The sequence below is a fragment of the Hippocampus zosterae genome, chromosome 15 (genome assembly GCF_025434085.1).
Source record: "Hippocampus zosterae strain Florida chromosome 15, ASM2543408v3, whole genome shotgun sequence".
Lineage (NCBI taxonomy): Eukaryota > Metazoa > Chordata > Actinopteri > Syngnathiformes > Syngnathidae > Hippocampus > Hippocampus zosterae.
The window spans coordinates 1,392,367-1,410,702 of record NC_067465.1 but is presented as its reverse complement, the minus strand read 5'-3'; the positions used below and the strand labels follow the sequence as shown (position 1 = coordinate 1,410,702).

Genomic DNA, 18,336 nt, shown 5'->3' with positions numbered 1-18,336 from the left:
AGTGGACTACCATGTGATGGGTCAAATAATAAATAAGTTTATTGTCACTTGCAGTTTAAGTGTACCGTCAAAATATAAAATATATCGTTTTTTTATCAGAAAACCCCGCATTGCCTGAAAGACTGCCATCTTAATGCTAACGCATAATGAGAAATGCCATAGGCAGGCTAATGAATAGCATCAGGTTTGCATTATTAAAACTCTTTCATATGTTTCAGATATTTGAGCACAAACGGTGGCGCAACTCATGTAAACAAACAATATACTAGCTTCGTGCTCCCTGGTCACCACGTCGTCAATGACAAGTTAAAACGTATTATCTAAGAGATTTTAGCCCCGTTGGCTAAGCGGGTTCATGGCCCAGTGCCAACCCTGTATCCAGTAACAATACTTACAGGCATACAATATATACTTTATTCTCTGTGAAGAGAAGATCAGACTGACTGGCTGTGTCGCATATCTGTATTTTACCAACCCCCAGGTGGCCGAGGGAAGCCCGACAGAAGGAACAGCACAATGCCAATTGAATTGAAGCAAATATGTGGCAAAAAAAACTATGACTAGAGTAATATTTATCTTTTAAAGTACAATACTGGAGTGCTATTATCCATAAAAGACATTCAAACATATTTGTTCAATTTTGGGGGAGGCTTACACGTATCTCAAGGCAACACAGTATCAAGATTGTTATTGCCTCCGTGTTTTGCATTCGCAAGCTCCAGTCTCCATCTTGTTTTTGCTTCGCCGAACCCGCGTCGATCCTGTGTCAGGCATTCTAATGAGCCCAGGAAGAGCATCTGGCGCTTTCAGATGCCGAAATAAAAAGCAAGTCCCGCATTCGATGTGCCACTCCGCCCAACCATCGACCATAATACCATTTTCACGTTTCTTTCTCCCCCAACGCCGCGATCGACTGCGCAATCACAAAGGCCAAATTAGCCCATACTTGGGGGGGGGGCACGTGATTTCGCCCGGGAAGTTTCGACCAATGGCGTTGGCCGGCAAAAGCCGAAGGCCTGCGGTGAAAATGGCGTGGGTGGGCGGTCCTCGGGCGAGCTGTTGTTTCTGGTCATTTGTGTCACCAAAGTTTTGATTGATGACTGTTGGGATGTATTTCCCCACTCTCTCTGGAGGACAGGGGGTTCCACAGCGGGTCCCTGGCACTCCATCGTCCAAACACACACACACACACACACACACACACACACACACACACACACACACACACAAACACACACATCTTTTGTTCAATTTTGGTCCCCAGATGGCTGCTGCCCACACATCTGTATTGTGGGTATCACACAGATGGTGTGCGTTTGTATGTTAACACGGACTCAGTCTAATACGATACAGATCAATATGGGGAGGACGACTGGAAGAAATAAAACCTCCAAAATGTAAATGTGAGAATGTGTGTGAGGAAGAAAAAAAAAAGCCCAAGGGACGCTAAGTGTGTGGGCGGCAAAGGAGACGAACAAAGGAGGCTGGGAAGAGATACCGGGGACAGCACACTGCCAGTGAGGAGCTGATTGGATGGGTGGGCGTCGGTGGAGTATGGATGCTGATGGTAGTGGGGGAAGAGGGGGCGGGGGGGTTGTTGGGCGTATGAAACGGATCTTCCCTCAAAGCCTCGCTGAGATATTCCTGGAGCGATTCCGGATTTCTCTCAGCTTGCAGCCCAACATGGAGGGCCGCCATCATTGTGGGAGCTAAATACGTTGACAGGCTCATTCCCACCGAGCAAGTGGGATGCGATGCAATTTTAAACGAACACCAGTTAACAGCAAATTTTAACTGTGCTGCCTCGTTCAAAGCGGCCTTTGGTGAAAGAGTGAGGTTTGCGCTTGGCTTCTTGTGCTCATGGGAACGTGTCTCTGGTGTGTGTGTGTGTGTGTGTGTGTGTGTGAGAGGGTTTTCATTGTTCCTCTCCTCCGTATCCGCTGCCTTGGCGGAGAGCCTGTACCGCGTTCCCCTCTCAGCGATGTGACCCGGCTCCTCAGATAACAGATCACCCTAAAAATATTCCTCGGCGCACCTCTCCACTGTTCCCCTCACCTCTCCTGGCGTGAGGTATCCGCTGTAGTCTGCCAAGGCTCTGCCAGACTAAAACACCTCGGGGGCACCTTCTGATGTCACACAATACAGCAAGCCACCCCCACCCCCACCCCCCTCCTACTCCCCCTATACCATTTTTTTCTTTTCTTCTCATTCTGTGCCTTGGTCTGGACAGCACAAGTGTAACTCAGACTGTTACATCACAAGTTTCCTTATCGTTTCGCTACAATAATTCCTCATCACCCCCGCAGCTCTTGCAATCACCCACACTGTGGACACGCAGATGGGATGTAGGAGGAGAAGGAGAGGACACAAGCTTCTGGGCTCACTAACAATTCCGCATCATGTCATTTACCATTACTCTTCACACACACACACACACACACACACACACACACACACACACACACACACACAGTGAGGAGTACGTTGTTTGGCTTATTGTACAGGTTTTACTGTCAGGAGAAATTTGCATAAAGGGTTTGAAGTCAACGCCAAGAGCATTTTCAAGAGCTTTTCATCTTCTCTGAAGTTCCTACCGACTGCTGTCAGGCTGATGAATAAAAAATAACAATCATAATAATAATAGTAATTAAATGATGTGAAGGAAAATTGTAAATAGTACTGCGATTTATCCATTTTGTGTTCATATTGCATTTAATTGAAAGATGTTTGTTGTTTTTTTTCTCTTTCTTCTTTCTACCTACGTTCTTGCTGCTGGAGGCTGTAAATTTCCCCAGTGTGGGACAAATAAAGGATATCTTATCTTATCTTATGTGAAGTACTATTACGATATTGTACTTTTTCAGCCACATGATGTTTCTTGGTTTGATATTTCATGTTTTAACTTCACATTTCACAAGTGAGCTTAGAAGTGTATCATTCTTTCTTGTTTGTGTGCGTGTTGTGTGTGCGTGTGTGCGCACTCTCGCCTTTCTTTTGGCCCAAACCCACGCAGGCGACCAGAGGGGGCTTTACGTGGGTGGACAACTCAATGGTGATCCTTTCTCTTTACCCTCACCCTCTTTCCCCCTAAAAAAAAAAAAAAAAAAAAAAAAATACATCTTTTCTTACCAATGGCGGAAAAAAAAGAGTATGAGATAAGCTTTCTCAAAAATATTCAGCTGCAGTGCCAAATTAGGTTAATTTTCTCCTGCTATTCAAACATAAATTATTCAAACTGTGCCCAAATGTTCGAGTTCATTTTTATTGGGTGAATAACTAGTTGGAAATAACACGAGAAAGTGGTCAACGACTTGATGTCCATGTTCTGTTATTTAAAAAGATTATATATATTTTTTTCTGAAAATACCACATACATAAACATACTATCCTCTTATGTAATTTTAGGCAGAAGATAACCATTCAGCAAACAAAAATCACTTCAACTTAAAGTAGGTTATAACCTGCGCTTTTCAAATGAACTTCTCTTCATTGCGGTTAATACACTCCACTTAAAACATTTATCATTATTTTATCACGACTAACGGGTGCAAATGAGAAAACTCGCCTGAAATTGAACAGCTGGCAGGAATATCACATGAAGGTGTTTTCTTTTTGTTCTGAGGAGGACATGCTGGTGATAAGAGTTTGTGTTTCGGCGGCTTAGTGAGGATTAGGCTGTCAAACCATATGATTGTCCAGTTTATCAAGTTACCTTTTCTTTTATCAGTAAACACAATAGCTCACACATACACACGTATGCAGACACATTAAAACGGGGGGGGGGGGACTGAAATCCCAAGATGCCCTGCACACAATTACACATTAGTGTCATTTTATCTCATGAACCCACCTTAGTCATGTGACAAACGTTTGCCATTTCCAACTTCCGCGGAGTGGAGAGGCCTCCTCGAAGAAACAGCGCCCCCTGGTGGCCGGGCATCATTGACGTCATCCACATTGTGGCAGAAGGTGGAGGAAGGTGCGACATGTCGACGTGTGGGACTGCGGGAGGGCAGTAAGTCAGAGAACACCATGAGTCACCATCTCTCGTCCGAAGTTAACTACATTCCTTTGTAAACAGCTGCGTTCTAATGGCTATCAGAGAGGAATAACTTTGAAAAATGATTTGGAAAAAAAAAACGTCTGCGAATCGAAACTCCATTTAGGCGAGCATACGAAATTGAACCAAACACCAACACTCACCGTCAAGAATAAAATAGATTTGTTTAAAAACTGCCTTTTGTTCTGAAGATTTTTTAATGACCTCTTATACGGTATCCAGTCACTCTTATTTAAAGATATAAAAATTACAAACCCCCCCGTCAAATCAAAAATATGTTAGCTAATATAATTTAGCCTACCACTGCCACTGAGAACATATTGTAATGCCCACACTGATGACGCGGTTCAGGTATGATGAAGACAATAGAGGTGGAAATTGATGCACAACAGTCTCTGTCCTGTTACTTATTATTTCATGTTGCTTTGACTGCATTGAAAGGATATTTATGTTGTGGATGCTCACACAACCCTGCCGTAAAAGAATCTGTGCATGTTCTACATTTGGAGTTGTTACGTTATAGCAGATGAAATGGGGCATGTTGAGGAGGAGGGAGTGTGGTGGCTGTGAGGAGAGTTGGATAAAAATTCATAAATATTTTTTTAACCCCCCCCCCCACAAGATTGCTGATGTGGTAAAGCACCCATGTCTGCACTTCAAGACACAGCATGAAATGATGACAGTGGATATTAGTCTTGTCTCCCCTGGGGAAAAGTAAGGCAAGACAAAGGCAATGTTATGCGGAAACAGATTACAGTGGCGCCATTATGCATGCATGTGATCTAAATATTCTATAAATGACAGTAGAGCATGGGGACGTGAGGGTTTATCTTCGTGACGCGAGGAGGAAGTGCTGTGATGTAGCGTGCGTGAAAATACTCCCGGTGTGATGACGAACTTGCACGCTTAGTTCATCATCACGCCGTGAATATGTTACAGATGAGAGCACTGGAAAACGAAATGAGCGGACCGACAGCAATTCATCAGCGCCGTCATTGTGTGATCATTTCACTTGCCGCTCTCTGTATGGGAGTTAAGTTAAAAAATATCTCAAATTAGTTCTTGTCTGTATTGTATGGGTTCCTTGGAGCATTGGTTCTCAAATCTTATGTAATAAAAACACCAATGGCAGTTTTTTTGACAGGCTGTTTAAATGCGAGTGGAACACCCCAAGTAACGCTAGCATATCCGAACATATCCATATTGCTAAAATCCATCCACCGATGGCTTGTAACTTGAAACAAAAACTTGTAAGACGGAGTACACATAAATCAAGATATCAATATAGGATCGTGTTGTGCTTATGCTTCAATCCGCTTCATCTTATTAGCATCCGAATAAATAACGGGTTGGTGGGTGTCCAACTGAATCATTTAAACCTGAAAGAAAAAAAAAAATACAGAGTTAAACCAGAAAAGAGCACTCTCCTCAACACCACATGAACCTTTCAAATCAACACTCCAATGTGCTATTAGCAGCATTTGTGGCGCAGTCAGAGAAATTGCCAGTTGGAGGTCATGAATATGTTGAAATGCAATCATGCTAATCGTCACTTCTGTGGTCAATCTGTCAGCCTTAATGCGGAATAATTATGACTTTAAAGCCGAGCGTCCTTGCGATGAGCGTGGATTACTTTTATTTTTAACACAGTGAACCTTTGTGCTTTTCAGTCAAGTCTATAAAGTGTGTGGGACTGCGCAAAGTGGCACCCGCCTGCAGTATCAAGACAAAAAAACAACGATGCCATTCCAGCTGAAGGGTGCCTCAAAATGTTTAATGAGACGTCGTGCCAGCTAACTCATGCAAATGCATGACGTGACTGTCAAAAAGCTGCCCAGTTTGCTATTTGTGCTCTGGAGGCCACAGGGCTTGATGATGCTGCAGTCAAGCAAGGTGACTCCAGCCAAAAGTCACTCGCTGCAGTAACCAGGATTGGCCACTGAGTGGCAAAAGAGATCCAAAATTGTAACCCTTGAACCAGACTTGAATCATGACGTTCGCTTCGAAATGATTCATATCCGCCAAGTCATTTTTGATTTGATGAATGAATGAGAGAATGGGCAATGAATCTTCTGGATTAGGAAATGACCCAGGAAAGTGAGAAAACAGTGCTGGACAATATTTTGGGACAGACGGTGAAAAAGGTCCCATCTCCAAAATGCTACAGATTGTTTTTCAAAGGAAACATTTGCAATCTTATGTTCATAGTAGATAATAATACTCAAAGTCAGCGGTCACCCCCGTGGTGAAATTGGGATTCTGTGTGAATGGTTGTTTGTTGATACATTATGTGTCCTGTGATTGGTTGGCGACCAGTCCAGAGTGGTCAAAAACTGCGGGCTCAAACCTAATGAGGATGAGCGCTGTCGAAAACTAGACTCAAGACTGCTTTTTAGGAGATGCTAAGAGTAAGTTGAGCCATTAGAATGTTGCAAAAGATTTTATCGCTTTAAAATATCATATCAGGGATAGGACACGGTCAAAATATGGGGGTTGGGGGCGGATAAAATTGTGGATCATATTTGAGTACCCTGGACTTTCATGCATCATTCAATGAAATATGTCACAATGACGCAAACAATAACTGAAGCAAATTTCTGGATCCATACGAGAATTCTTCCCTGACTAATGACCCGCACAAAAGCAAAATGCCGGATCTAATCTTGGCCATAAGTGAACACGAAGACGTTGCTCGTAAAATGAATTCAGAGATTTGTTTTGAAGTACATGTTTGAAGAGGATTGCTGAAAATTTGCAAATTGTAAGAAATGGGCAGGAGCTTTATGAGTGGTTTTGCGTGCTTCACAGAAAACCCTGCCATGACCTGGTGGGACATATTCCAGCCATGGTTTATTTCAGTGTAAATTATTTTTTTTTTTAAGTTGCTGAACAAAGTAGAATCCATTTTTAACTGTAGCGCAGCGTGGTTTCAGCACAGTTAAGGGACACTGCCGCAGCATTTGAGAGCCGAGAGAAGAGCTTGATTTTATACACTTGTTATTTTCTTTCATAACACCAAATTTACAAGATATTTTCACTCTACAAGAAATTTAACAACTCAAGGGAGCCACTTTCCAAATGAGACATCTCGTTTCACAGGCAACAATGAAAACGCCTTTGGTGGCGCGAATAGACACACAAAATATTATGATCAGGACAAGGTATTATTATTTAATGGAAACAACAGAACAGAGTTTTCGCCACCACATCGTCCATCTTTCAGACTACAGTAGATTCATTCTGAACCGGTAAATGAGAGAAAAATATAAATAAAACGGATGCCAATAAATATTAAATTAAAACCTGTAATTATATTTTAAATAATGTGAACTCAGTATAAGGCTGTTGTGTTTGTCTCTCCGTGATGGTAAGAAGTGCTGTTTACTCTAACTTTCCGTGCTTCCCTGTATAACACACACAAAAAAAAAATGCACGTCATTTCAGAGTTACGTTGAATATGAGATACATGTTAAAAAACAAACAAAAAAAACGCATATTAACAGAAAAAGGCACAAGACAAAAGTCAACTCACTCAAGCTCCTTGACCTTCTTAATGATCCAGTCCTGCTTCCAGTGGCTGCACACTTCTCCATCAGTGGTCTCAAATCTGAGCAGCGGATAAAAGAAACCGCTCAAAATCTCGTTTCGCTTCAACAAAAGATTCATCACATTGAAGCGTCGTAGGCTCTTTGCCTTCTTACACAATAGCGTGGATACAAGGAAGGTTCTTCCTTTGAATCCTGTAGCCAATGATTGGGGCTGAAATATGCCCCAAGGTGCTTTTAGTGCAGCAGGAGGTCATCTTAATTCCTGTTCACATGCAAAGAATAGATTTCAGTTTTAGCATCGTGTGAAGTACTGCCACCTCAGCAGGATCGGATGACTTACCGGGGCCTGCGGCAGCGAATGCCAGGTAGCCTACGAAAAGGGCCAAGCATGCCAGTCTTGCAGTGTTCACTTGCATGATTGTTTCTTGAGATGGTTCCAGATGACCAGCTGAACGTTTGATCCGGCAGGAGGAGTAACAGGGTGATGATACCCTCTGGTCAGACCTCCGGGTTTTATCGGAGAAAAAGGGGAAGCCAACTGACCGCAGGCATCATCTTGTACTTGACAGCGTGTTGATGTTGGGAGGGTCGGTGACGCATTTCTTTCCCTTGATTTCATCATTACAGTTACATGACTGAAATCGAACACAGACTCGTCATCCAACTTGGCTATGTTATACATTTTAATAGGACAGCAAAGTTTGGATTTGTTACAGCAAGGATGTTGGATTTACATTTTTTTCAGACCCATACTAGTTTGAGTATTCGCTCTTTCAGTATTCATCTGATACGGAATCCCGATACATCGAGGGCTTTTGACATACAAAAACAGGGGACCGGGGTTCAATTCTGGTCCCCGGCATTCTTGCATTGAGACTTCTCCCCGTGCCTGCTTGGGTTTTCTCTGGGTACACCACATTTAAAAAACATGCACGGTTGGTTAATTGACCACTCAAAATTGCCCTCTGTTGTGATTATGTGTTTTAATGGTTGTTTGTTTACGTGTCACCTATTTATGAGTGCCATTGATCTAGAAAATAAACGATATGGGGCCCAAAATTGACCCCTGGGGGATACCACAAACAATATACACATCAGATGAACGTCACCCAACTTAACAAACTGGTTGATGGTTTATAATTATAATTTATTAAGACAATATTATTTTGAGGGTGTCTATGACTGGCCGAGTTTACTATTCACAGTAGGTTATGGTCTCTATCCCTTATGAGTTGTAGGGGTTTTACTGTAATTTATAGCTATGGTTATCCTTGGCAAAATATTGTTCCTCATCCCTAGTTTTGAGTATTATGCCGCTGTGACTCAACTAAATAAGGCGACCTGAATATTAGAAACAGCTGTCAGAATGATGCAATGCTATTCTACACCACTGCAAACAAAGACGTCAATAACAGCATAGATTACAACATCCATTTTCAAACAAATCAAAGATGATACATTTTGGAATTTGTTACAGGTGATGAGAGGTCATATTTTATTGTTCAACCGTCCATCTGTATAATTGTTGAATGTTACAGGACTTTGTGGAATTGTCAGTGATCTCGCTAGAATCATGTCCTGTCTTGTCCCGACAGACTGACTGACTTCTTAGGGGTGGACAGCAATCTTATTGCGAAATATGAATGGCGCCCTTGAAGTAATGTTATTATCTTGATGATTTCAGCAAAAAAGCAAACAAACAAGAAACCATACACATGCACATGCTGATCACTTGTAAATGCGCCATGCTGTATTTCTTTTGTTTCAAAAAGAAAAGGGAAGGAAGGAGATCCTGAGGTTTGCACCGCAAACATCCGCCAAACCTTTTGGTCATTAGTCAGTCGGCACGAGTCTCAACATGTTTGTGAATTCGACTAAATACTTCTCCATTCATTTTCTACATTGCTTGTCCTCGCCCGGGGTCACGGCAAAGCTGGAGCCTGTCCCGGCTGACTTTTTGGGCAAGAAGCGGGGAAACATTCAAATGGGAGACTCTGAACGGCAAGTCAGTCCGACATCATTGTTTCTAAGATCTCCGTCGTTGGTCGGGAAAGAGCTAATGTTAGCCTGCTGATGCTAGAAAGCGACTTTTTTTTTTTTTTTTACCCAAACAATGCTATTATTTCAACAAAGATTGCCTATAACCGAAGCAAAAGGAGAATATGGATGAGCAGAGGAAGGTGTCATTTGTTTCCAAACAGGATGACAAATACAGTTTGACGCCACCACGATTCGTCACCAGTCTAAAAAGTTAGGCCCGTGTGTCCGTACAGTGCCGGCAGTAAATATAACGCCGCCGAGATTGCGCTGAAATTTCTGAATGAAACATCAGAATTCCTTGCAAGTGAAAAGAAGAAGTGCCACCCACAAGGAGGAAGGAAGCATTCGCGAAAATCAAGGATCCACTTCTCTGAATCGTATCATGTGATTGCTAGATTGTGAATGAATGAATAAAGTTTCATTTTTCAGGGCCGTGGCAGACAGACAAAGATTATTAATCTGACGGAGAAATCAAGACCGCTGCAGATAGAAGATCTGGTGAAACGTTCTCAAAATGACTCATTGGATTCCAGAGATCTGCAGAGATAATGGAGATGGTAAAATTACTGACTCATAATCATCCTGTAGCAGGAAAATAATAAATGTCGTCGTTGCCGAAGATTTTATATGAAAAAAAGAGTTGAGGCAAAACTATTTTGCGCTCGGCGTAAAAACGTTCTTCATTTTGGTATTGTCTAGTGTAGACTGTATGGGACCGCGATGCACCTCACTGGGTGTTTTTGCTTCATCATCTTCAACCAAAAGCCTCTGACGACTGCTTAATGGACTTTTTTTCCCGTGTTTCATACATTAAAGATAAAAAAAAATGTCACCGTGGACCTTGATAATTCTGCATGCAGGAAAAAGTTGTCGACACAACCACGTGAGTACGACGTGCACTTCCTTTCAGCAAAGATCAAGTGACCACAAACAAGGGGGGGAGTTTCAGGGGAAACTTTGTTGGTACACTGTATCCGTTAACATACCGCAAGTTATTCTGTGAGCGTCACTTTCTCTCTTAGAAAGAAAACCCACGGCCGAGTTTATTTCTCACGAGCTTGCAAAAGCAGATCGAGATATATGCAGTCCGCGATCGCTTGAAAGTAATTCGATGATGAACGAGATATTTTGAGAAGGGGGTAAATATTGTGTTTCTATATATGAATTGAATAAACGCTGCTGAAAAATGGCGGTAGAAAAAGTCATACGTCATCATCAATATGTGAAGAATTGTTTTGTTGCGGCAGCCACGCAGCACCGTAGTACAATAAGATCTCAGCACATTACAAACGCCGACTGGGGGGGACTTTAAAAAAAGCGCCCATTCTACTTGTTTGCTGTCACGGATGCGGAATTTCCAAGGTTGTGTTAATTACACGAGCTGGGACAAGTACAAATAAAATAGAGTAACTGCTTCTTCACACCAACACAATGAGTGCCACACTGTACTGGGTTTTTAGATTCCATAAGCATTATACTGTACTGTAATGTATTTATTATTTTTTTTATTGAACAGCAAAAACATGGCATGATTGTCAAGGAAGTCGCGCATTACCCCCCAAAAATAATGAACAGCATTGAGAGGTTTTTAGCGATGTTTGCACGCCGGTACTGACTGACGGCATTCATGCATTTCCGCGACAGATACTCTCCACGCTTTGCTTTTATATCGCCAAGTGTGCGGCGGGGCTTCATTTCCTCCCTTTGTGGCAGTTCACTTCTTCCTTGACAATGGTGACATGTTTTTGTGGTTCAGTACAAGACACGTGTTTTATTATTTTCTAAAAAAACGATAAATGGTCGCAAATCCCAAGACTCGAGTCCAGTCCTGTGTCGAGTGCCCCAACTCTGCTGAATGCACCTTAAAGCACAAACAAACAGACAAAAAAAAGTGCTAAAAAGTGGATCTGTTTCTCAGGTCATGCACAAAGCTGAAAAATTGGATTGACCGCGAAGATCAAGATGAAATATTGGCTCTTATTCACAAATTGAGGAGTCTTATAATTGCAAGAGAATGCGCTCTGACACGAGACTCCCGCAAACGAAAAGTAGGCCATTGACACCCTCGCTCTAGGTCGAAAAGAAGGCCACGGGTTGTTTTGGCCTTTTTTTTCGGTGGAAGGAAAAAGCTTTGATTATTTCCAGGTTTATGTGCAACTGTGGGCGCATCACGCCAGACTCGCAAGTGACACAAATTCACGTATTTGAGGACGTTCGCGGGCTTTAAAAGCCCGCAGCGCAAACATCCACTTCACACCTGATTACGTCCGACATGTGCGATGACAGCTCTTAACTTGGTCGGCCTTTTTCTGGTTGCTGTCATGGTGCCCGGCGCCTTTGCTCGAGGTAGGTGCTACGTCAAGTTCGCTCACATACGAGATGATGTGTTATTGATTTGACGAGTTTATTTTTTTCTCAGGGGGGTTACCAAGTTGTTGTCGCAAAATCTCCGACACGCAAGTCTGTCGAGATCGGCTGATCAAGTACTACCGCCAAGGACCCCCCTCTTGTGCTTTGCATGTCGTGGTGTAAGTTACATGTGAAATATTTTCGACCGTGCATCTCTTCTGTTGAATGCATATTAAATATATGATCTCTATTATGCAATATATTACCAATGAGAAATTACAAGGAAAGTCTTTTAAGCAGATGTGTCCAAACGCCAGACCAGGGGGGGCATTTGTGGCCCATGTAAAATGTCAAATTGTAAAAAACCAAAAAAAAGCCCCAAAAACCCCATGTACTATATCACGTTATTTTAAATTTCAAAATATGATGTTGGAAAGGTTTTAATGTACTTTTCTCCACCTTATGTTTCTTTTGTACTTATTTCTCAGTTTCGTCACGATAAAAGGCAAGAGAATCTGCGCCGACCCGAACAAGTCGTGGACCCAAGATAGCATGAAATATCTCGACGGGAAGAACCGTCATGCCCAAAAGCTCGGCACACAACGGAAGCGAGCACGCTGCTTCACATGAACTGGAGTAATGTCTTCATATTTTCTACGTTAAAAACATTTTTTAAAAAAAAAGGTCCAGTACAGCCTTTCCATGTAAACCAGAAACAGACCATGCAAATTAAGAAAATGATTTTTTTTTAGCAAAGTTGGAACTAAGCCAATGTCTGTAAGAGCTCTCTAAATAAAGAAAGGCTTTTGAAAGACATTTCTTGGAAGAAAGTCAATCGAAGAGTCGCCAGCTGTCAGATCTGAGATGCGGCCATTCTTTGAGGAGTTACTTAGATATGCCAGAGCGTTACCCTCGTTCGCCGGGGGGAAAGGAAATTCTATCCGTCTTTGACCACAAATGACTCAGATGGTATTCAGAGGTTTTACGCAGCCCTCCACAGCCCCCGTACGTCCTGGTACCTAGTTGAGTCACGGCGGTCTTCTGGCTGCCCAGGTGGAGGTTTAGGGGGCTTCCAGTCCAGACATATTTGCTTACAATGTGTGGGAAGAGAACTGCTGCTTCTCACTGGAACTTTGAGGAGGTGAATGGATTTTCCTTGATGCAGACGTCAATCACAATGATAGACCCCCCCCCCCCCCACCCACCAGCCTATGGAGCATTTATGGGACAGTGTGTGAGACTACATACTGGATTAAATTTAAGATAAGATAAGATATCCTTTATTCGTCCCACACTGGGGAAATTTACAGCCTCCAGCAGCAAGAATGTATGTAGAAAGAAGAAAGGAGAAAGAGAAAAAAAAAACAACAAACATCTTTCAATTAAATACAATATGAGCACAAATGGATAAATGGATAAATTTGTGGTTTCCGGGTAATGTGTACTCAAAGTTCTCCCACATTGGCTGAATTGAGGGCAACTTTTAAAACAACCTCCCGTACTTGTAACATGTAAATAGCTAGCTAGTTAGCAAGCTCAATAGATAGCTAGCTAGCTAGATAGCTGGATAGTGCCAGCGTGGGTTTTCTCCGGGTACTCCGGTTTCCTCCCACATTCCAAAAACATGTGTGGCACTTTAATGCGACCACTCTAAATTGTCCCTCGGTGTGATTGTGAGTGCAAATGGTTGCGTGTCCCTGCGATTGGCTGGGATAGAGGGCTGGGGGCTAGGCTCCAGCACGTGGCGCAACCCATGTGACGATAAGTGTATTTGAAAAACGGATGGATTTAGATACTGCACATAAATCATTGTTAAAGCACATTTATTTAGGACATTTGTTCAAATATATCTACACCCGCGTCTTGCCTTTTTTCATTCCTAACAGCTTTCCCCTCCGACGTTTCCTCCCGTGTGAATTTCTTGACAGGGTGCACGGTACAGTCGTCCCACTGGCCCCCGTGGATTTGTCGTTGCTTTCTTCCTTCCGCCGCAATGCTCGGCCATCCACTTTGAACATGGCTCTCTGAGTCCAACAACTGTTGGGGTCTGCGCAAATTCTTTTGCGGCCGTGAGTGTAAAACCTAAAATGGAGGGGCAATAGTTTAATGGTCACCCAGAAAAGTCCATTTTCATGTTTTTATTTTTATTTTTTTTGTCAAAGAGTGGTGTGCAAAATGAGGAAAAGGGGGGTTGAACCAGAGTCTAATTTGCAAATTCATTCCGTTTTCATTGAAATGAACAAGAGCTGCCGCCGTCTGTTAAACTCTTTCTAATGAAAAATTGAGTGGCAATCTTTGCAAACACGCCTACATCTACTCTGTTCTATAAATATGAAGTACATATGTTTTTTATCTCCAATAGCCAAGGATTGACTTACACTACTGCCTTGAAGGAGCAGGCGCCCACGGACTGAATAACGTAACTCTTGATTCGATTCAGGCTAACTGTGGTGTTGGACAAGCCAGGACAGCAGTCCGAAACTGGCCCGTGCGCTACACAAGACAAACGCAAAGAAAACCATTACATGGACACTCAGATCAAATGATGATTTCAATTTTTTTTAAAAATTAAAAACACTCACTTGTGAGGGCCGAGGTCATCCACAGAGACCAGCAGAGAAGAATTAGGTTGAGTTTCATCTTTGGAGCAGGAACAACAGAGCTGCCGGCGATTTGAATGACAGACCAGCGAGCGGATGAAATTCATCCGGTTTAGGATGGAGGCTCTTATATATAGATATAGAAACTCCCACCTCTTCCATGAAGGTGTTCTTCTGCGATTCCTTGATAGGCGGTGGTGGAATTGATGAGTGAAGAGACCACTGACCACAGATCTACCCACAGTGAAACAATAGTTTAACACTCTCGCACATCACCTCCTTGGAAAAAGTCTCACGTGGCTCTCGTACACACAGTTGTCTATTTTAAGCGGACCACGCACGTAGACGTGCTAAGATCAAGGTGGAGACACGTCGAGCTTCCTGATCCGCTCGCTTGCTCCCATTTGTATATCGAATCAGTTTAAAGTCACAACCAATGTATTTTTTTTGTTACCATCTAATCACCACAAATTGCTGTGGTTTACCTCATGAAGTAATAGTAGCACCAATGAGGCAATTAAGAGGTTTTGTGCATCATTTCTAAAAATTAAAAAAAAAAACATATTTTGTAATGTCAGATTGTTTTACTAAGCCCTTAATCACAAAAGTGTCTCAGAAGGCTTATATAAAACCACAGTTGACAATAATAATCCCCTGATCTAAACCCCCCCAAGAGGGCAAGGGAAAAAAAAAACCCCAGAGGGGACCACAGATGCAAAGGATGCAGAGTGGGGAGCGTTAATAATGAAATGTGGTGTTACACAATGTTAACTCGAACGGTGGGTGGGCACATTGGGAACCTGCGGACTTCAATTATTTTCATTTATGTTTTCATTTATGACTCAGAAAAAAAAACAAACAGACTTAAAATTGCATCTCAGGTGGACCGGGAGCCAATGTAAATTTGCTAGTATCTGGATGATACTTTCTTGTCCTCGTCGAGTCTTTTTTCTAGTAACTGCAGGCTTTCAAGACGAGACATGGGAAAACTAGAAAGCAGCACGGCACAATTGTCAAGGCGAGACGCAACAAATGCTTGTATTATAATCTCTGCAGACTGAATGAGAGCGGATTTGGAAATACGAGCGACACTCCACCGCCGTACGACTTAAAAAAAAAAAACTAAAACTAATACTAAAACCAATTTAAAACTAAATCAGGCATATTTGGAAAATTTAAAAAAACTAATCAAAACTAACAAATCTCCAAAAACTCAATGCAACTAGCTGAAATTAAACATCAAAAATCGAAACTACTTAAAACTACTTAAAAACAAACTATAATGCAAAATCCCAAGCCAAGCCGTGCTGCTCTGTTGTCTACTGGCAGCGTTCACACTGATCCACATAACTCCCAACTCGCAGTATGCCGGCCTCATCATTATCATCGCCTCTCTGGATTATTCGTCCCTCTCCAATTCATTAGTTGTCGTCCTGGCGGCAGCCCGCGACTGTCGGCAGGACGACAGCGTCGCTGATTTACAATTAGTCTCTTGATGAAGCCGGCGAGTGGAATGTTGCATGGCAGGAAATTGCAATCAATACTGACTTCATATTCTCGTTGGATATTGACCGCACGTAGGGACTTGGCAGCCCATTTTCAGGTATGGATGCGAGGGGGTGCGTCCTCGCCACGCGACTCATCGTCAACAGAAGAAGGAAGCCCCGGAAGAACTTTTAAAAGGGCACGGTGGATAAAAGTATTGGGACAACTGGGACAGCCCCTTCTTGTGGAAGTACGAAATTGTGCAAAATGTCTTTGTTGCGATGAAACCTCCAGTTCGTAATTGAGCCTGTACGAGAGCCTCCCGACGTGGGTCCCGAGACTTTTACATCCAGTCTCGCCTCATGTAACTTGGACACAGACTCTAGATGTCTTGAGTCCGCTATCTTAATGCTATTGCTAACAGCCGCTGATATTTAAACACAAACGGTGCAGCAACACATTCAACATGTCAGTACGCGCAGTCGTATAATATTTATCCTCTGCGAAGAGCCGAGACATCTATCCTGACTGCGGAAACCTTTTTATTTGTGTTTAATTTGGACATTTCCGGATGTTTTTAATCAATCGAAATATCGCCCGGTGCTGTTTTTTATGCTCCTCTCAAATTTCGAATCCTTCTTTTTCACTTTACAGGGACTTTTTGAGTGTAAAAATACATCAGCCATCCTATGACATAAAAGAAAAACACACTTTGAGCAAATCCTTCTTCACTTGTATGATGAGGAGCAGTGTGAAGTTCAATCGAGTTGAAAATGACGCTCACACTTTGTTTTACATTAATCAAAAGTGTACATGAAAAATGAAAATATAACACACACAACGGGGATTTGATTTCTTTTTGCCCTGTCATCAGAACCAGATAATGGACTACATAATGAAAGAACATGTCTGATGAACAATATGAGCAGCTTTTAATAATTTAATATTCAGATATGAAACGGAGGGTTCCTCGGAGATAAACCAAACGCACCCCTGAGTGCTGCGGATGTGCGTTCCAGAAATTACACGACGTTTGATGGCTAAATTTGGCTCGCTTTGTTTTTAATGAGGATTCGGCTGCAAACGTCTCAAGCTTTTCGATTCATCCTTCTTGCCGCTCGAGGAATGTTTTTGATTCATCCCCCGGAAGATAAAGATGTGTCATTTTTTTCCCCCCCTTTCCCTCACCATCAGAGAGGACTCCTCCTTCCTTCTATCTTTGTAAACATGGAGGGAAGTTCATCTGTGGTCATGGAAAATAATTGGACCAGAAACTTTTTTTTTTCTTGGCGTTGCTGCTGTTGGCGGTGTTTTAAGACTTTTATTTCTGTTCTGAAGAGCACAGATGATTTTGATTTGTAAGAGTGGGCAGCGATCGACCCCGTGACCTCTTATCAACAACTCCGACTTGCGAGAGGTCCATAAAAACCTCACGCGCTTTATCCTGATCTCCAACCGTTCAGGCTCTTTCTCGTGCCCGACGACAGTATTTTACTTGACCCGTTTTTTTTTTTTTACTATCCTTCTTTTTTTTTTTGCTCACTTCATTTCAACAGCTGACAAATTCATCCTCAGCCATTCCCGAGGGCCTTTATGGACGTGTATTCCGACTCAATAGCACGGGATGAACGCAAATCCCTCTCGGGAATTGTCATTTTCTCTTCAAATTAATATTTCAATTAGCAAAGTCATTTCCTGAAGGTGGTGCGGTCGAAATGAAACCGACCCTCCTGCCCCCCCCCCCGTATCCATCTTATTGCTATTGACCCCGCCCGCACACAAAGCTTCAATTGCGGTTCGAACCGCCATTTAGAGCTCGCCGTCAATAATTGACGTCAAGCGAGGCTTCTGTTACCGTAGGCATTAGCATAGACATTGCTCTCGTGGCTCCGCAGGCGCTTTGGATGTCTTGCGAGAGCGACTGACCGACCCGGCGGCGCCTCTGGCACGCAATCTAACGGGGACACTAAAGTCTAATCAATATATGCTTTAATTATAATGGCGCTCGGCCCCGCGGTTTCTTCACGCTTGGGCAGCGCGCAATGCCACAGCTGATCCGGCGTGATCGTTTCTGAGGCGCTGGCTTTTCACCGCCTCAGTAACTTGTCCCTCTCGTGCCAATGCCATTATAGACAGCAAATTGTCCTCCCTCCTCTTTAAGATTGGGAAAATGGGCCGATTAGTAGAGGTGGAGGGGAGCCTTTTAAGCTTTCGAGATAGCTTATTGTAGTTGCGTCGGGCTTACCCCGAGACT

The 18,336-nt window shown here is 42.8% G+C and overlaps 3 protein-coding genes across 4 annotated transcripts in view; 1 reads left to right on the top strand and 2 right to left on the bottom strand.

The window, feature by feature from the left end:
- The window catches only part of LOC127616137 (ephrin type-A receptor 4-like), a 151,152-nt gene that overhangs the window by 28,639 nt on the left and 104,177 nt on the right, over positions 1 to 18,336 (bottom strand). The window contains exons 1-2 of one of the 2 annotated variants that reach the window (XM_052087569.1): positions 4,982 to 5,035; positions 3,851 to 4,002 (exon numbers count right to left, since the gene is read on the bottom strand). The exons of the other annotated variant lie outside the window; for it this stretch is intronic. The gene's annotated coding sequence lies outside the window, so the exon portion shown is untranslated. Of the gene's footprint in view, positions 1 to 3,850; positions 4,003 to 4,981; positions 5,036 to 18,336 lie in introns of those variants that run through there. 2 annotated transcript variants of the gene reach the window in all.
- LOC127616158 (monocyte chemotactic protein 1B-like) lies at positions 11,547 to 12,796 on the top strand. Its single transcript, XM_052087603.1, has 3 exons — positions 11,547 to 11,994; positions 12,068 to 12,176; positions 12,486 to 12,796. Exons 1-3 carry the CDS (start codon positions 11,928 to 11,930, stop codon positions 12,625 to 12,627), a joined length of 318 nt encoding a protein of 105 aa, XP_051943563.1. The 5' UTR covers positions 11,547 to 11,927; the 3' UTR covers positions 12,628 to 12,796.
- On the bottom strand, positions 13,804 to 14,739 carry LOC127616157 (eotaxin-like). The gene is made up of 3 exons (XM_052087602.1): positions 14,580 to 14,739; positions 14,376 to 14,490; positions 13,804 to 14,079 (listed from the first exon to the last, which is right to left on the bottom strand). Exons 1-3 carry the CDS (start codon positions 14,635 to 14,637, stop codon positions 13,848 to 13,850), a joined length of 405 nt encoding a protein of 134 aa, XP_051943562.1. The 5' UTR covers positions 14,638 to 14,739; the 3' UTR covers positions 13,804 to 13,847.

Coding starts and splice junctions, on each gene's coding strand:
- LOC127616158 (XM_052087603.1), top strand. CDS start 11,928: ATGACAGCTCTTAACTTGGTCGGCCTTTTTCTGGTTGCTGTCATGGTG. Junction 11,995..12,067: donor GCCCGGCGCCTTTGCTCGAG/GTAGGTGCTACG, acceptor TTTTTTTCTCAG/GGGGGTTACCAAGTTGTTGT. Junction 12,177..12,485: donor TGTGCTTTGCATGTCGTGGT/GTAAGTTACATG, acceptor CTTATTTCTCAG/TTTCGTCACGATAAAAGGCA.
- LOC127616157 (XM_052087602.1), bottom strand. CDS start 14,637: ATGAAACTCAACCTAATTCTTCTCTGCTGGTCTCTGTGGATGACCTCG. Junction 14,491..14,579: donor GATGACCTCGGCCCTCACAA/GTGAGTGTTTTT, acceptor TGTCTTGTGTAG/CGCACGGGCCAGTTTCGGAC. Junction 14,080..14,375: donor TGCTCCTTCAAGGCAGTAGT/GTAAGTCAATCC, acceptor CCTCCATTTTAG/GTTTTACACTCACGGCCGCA.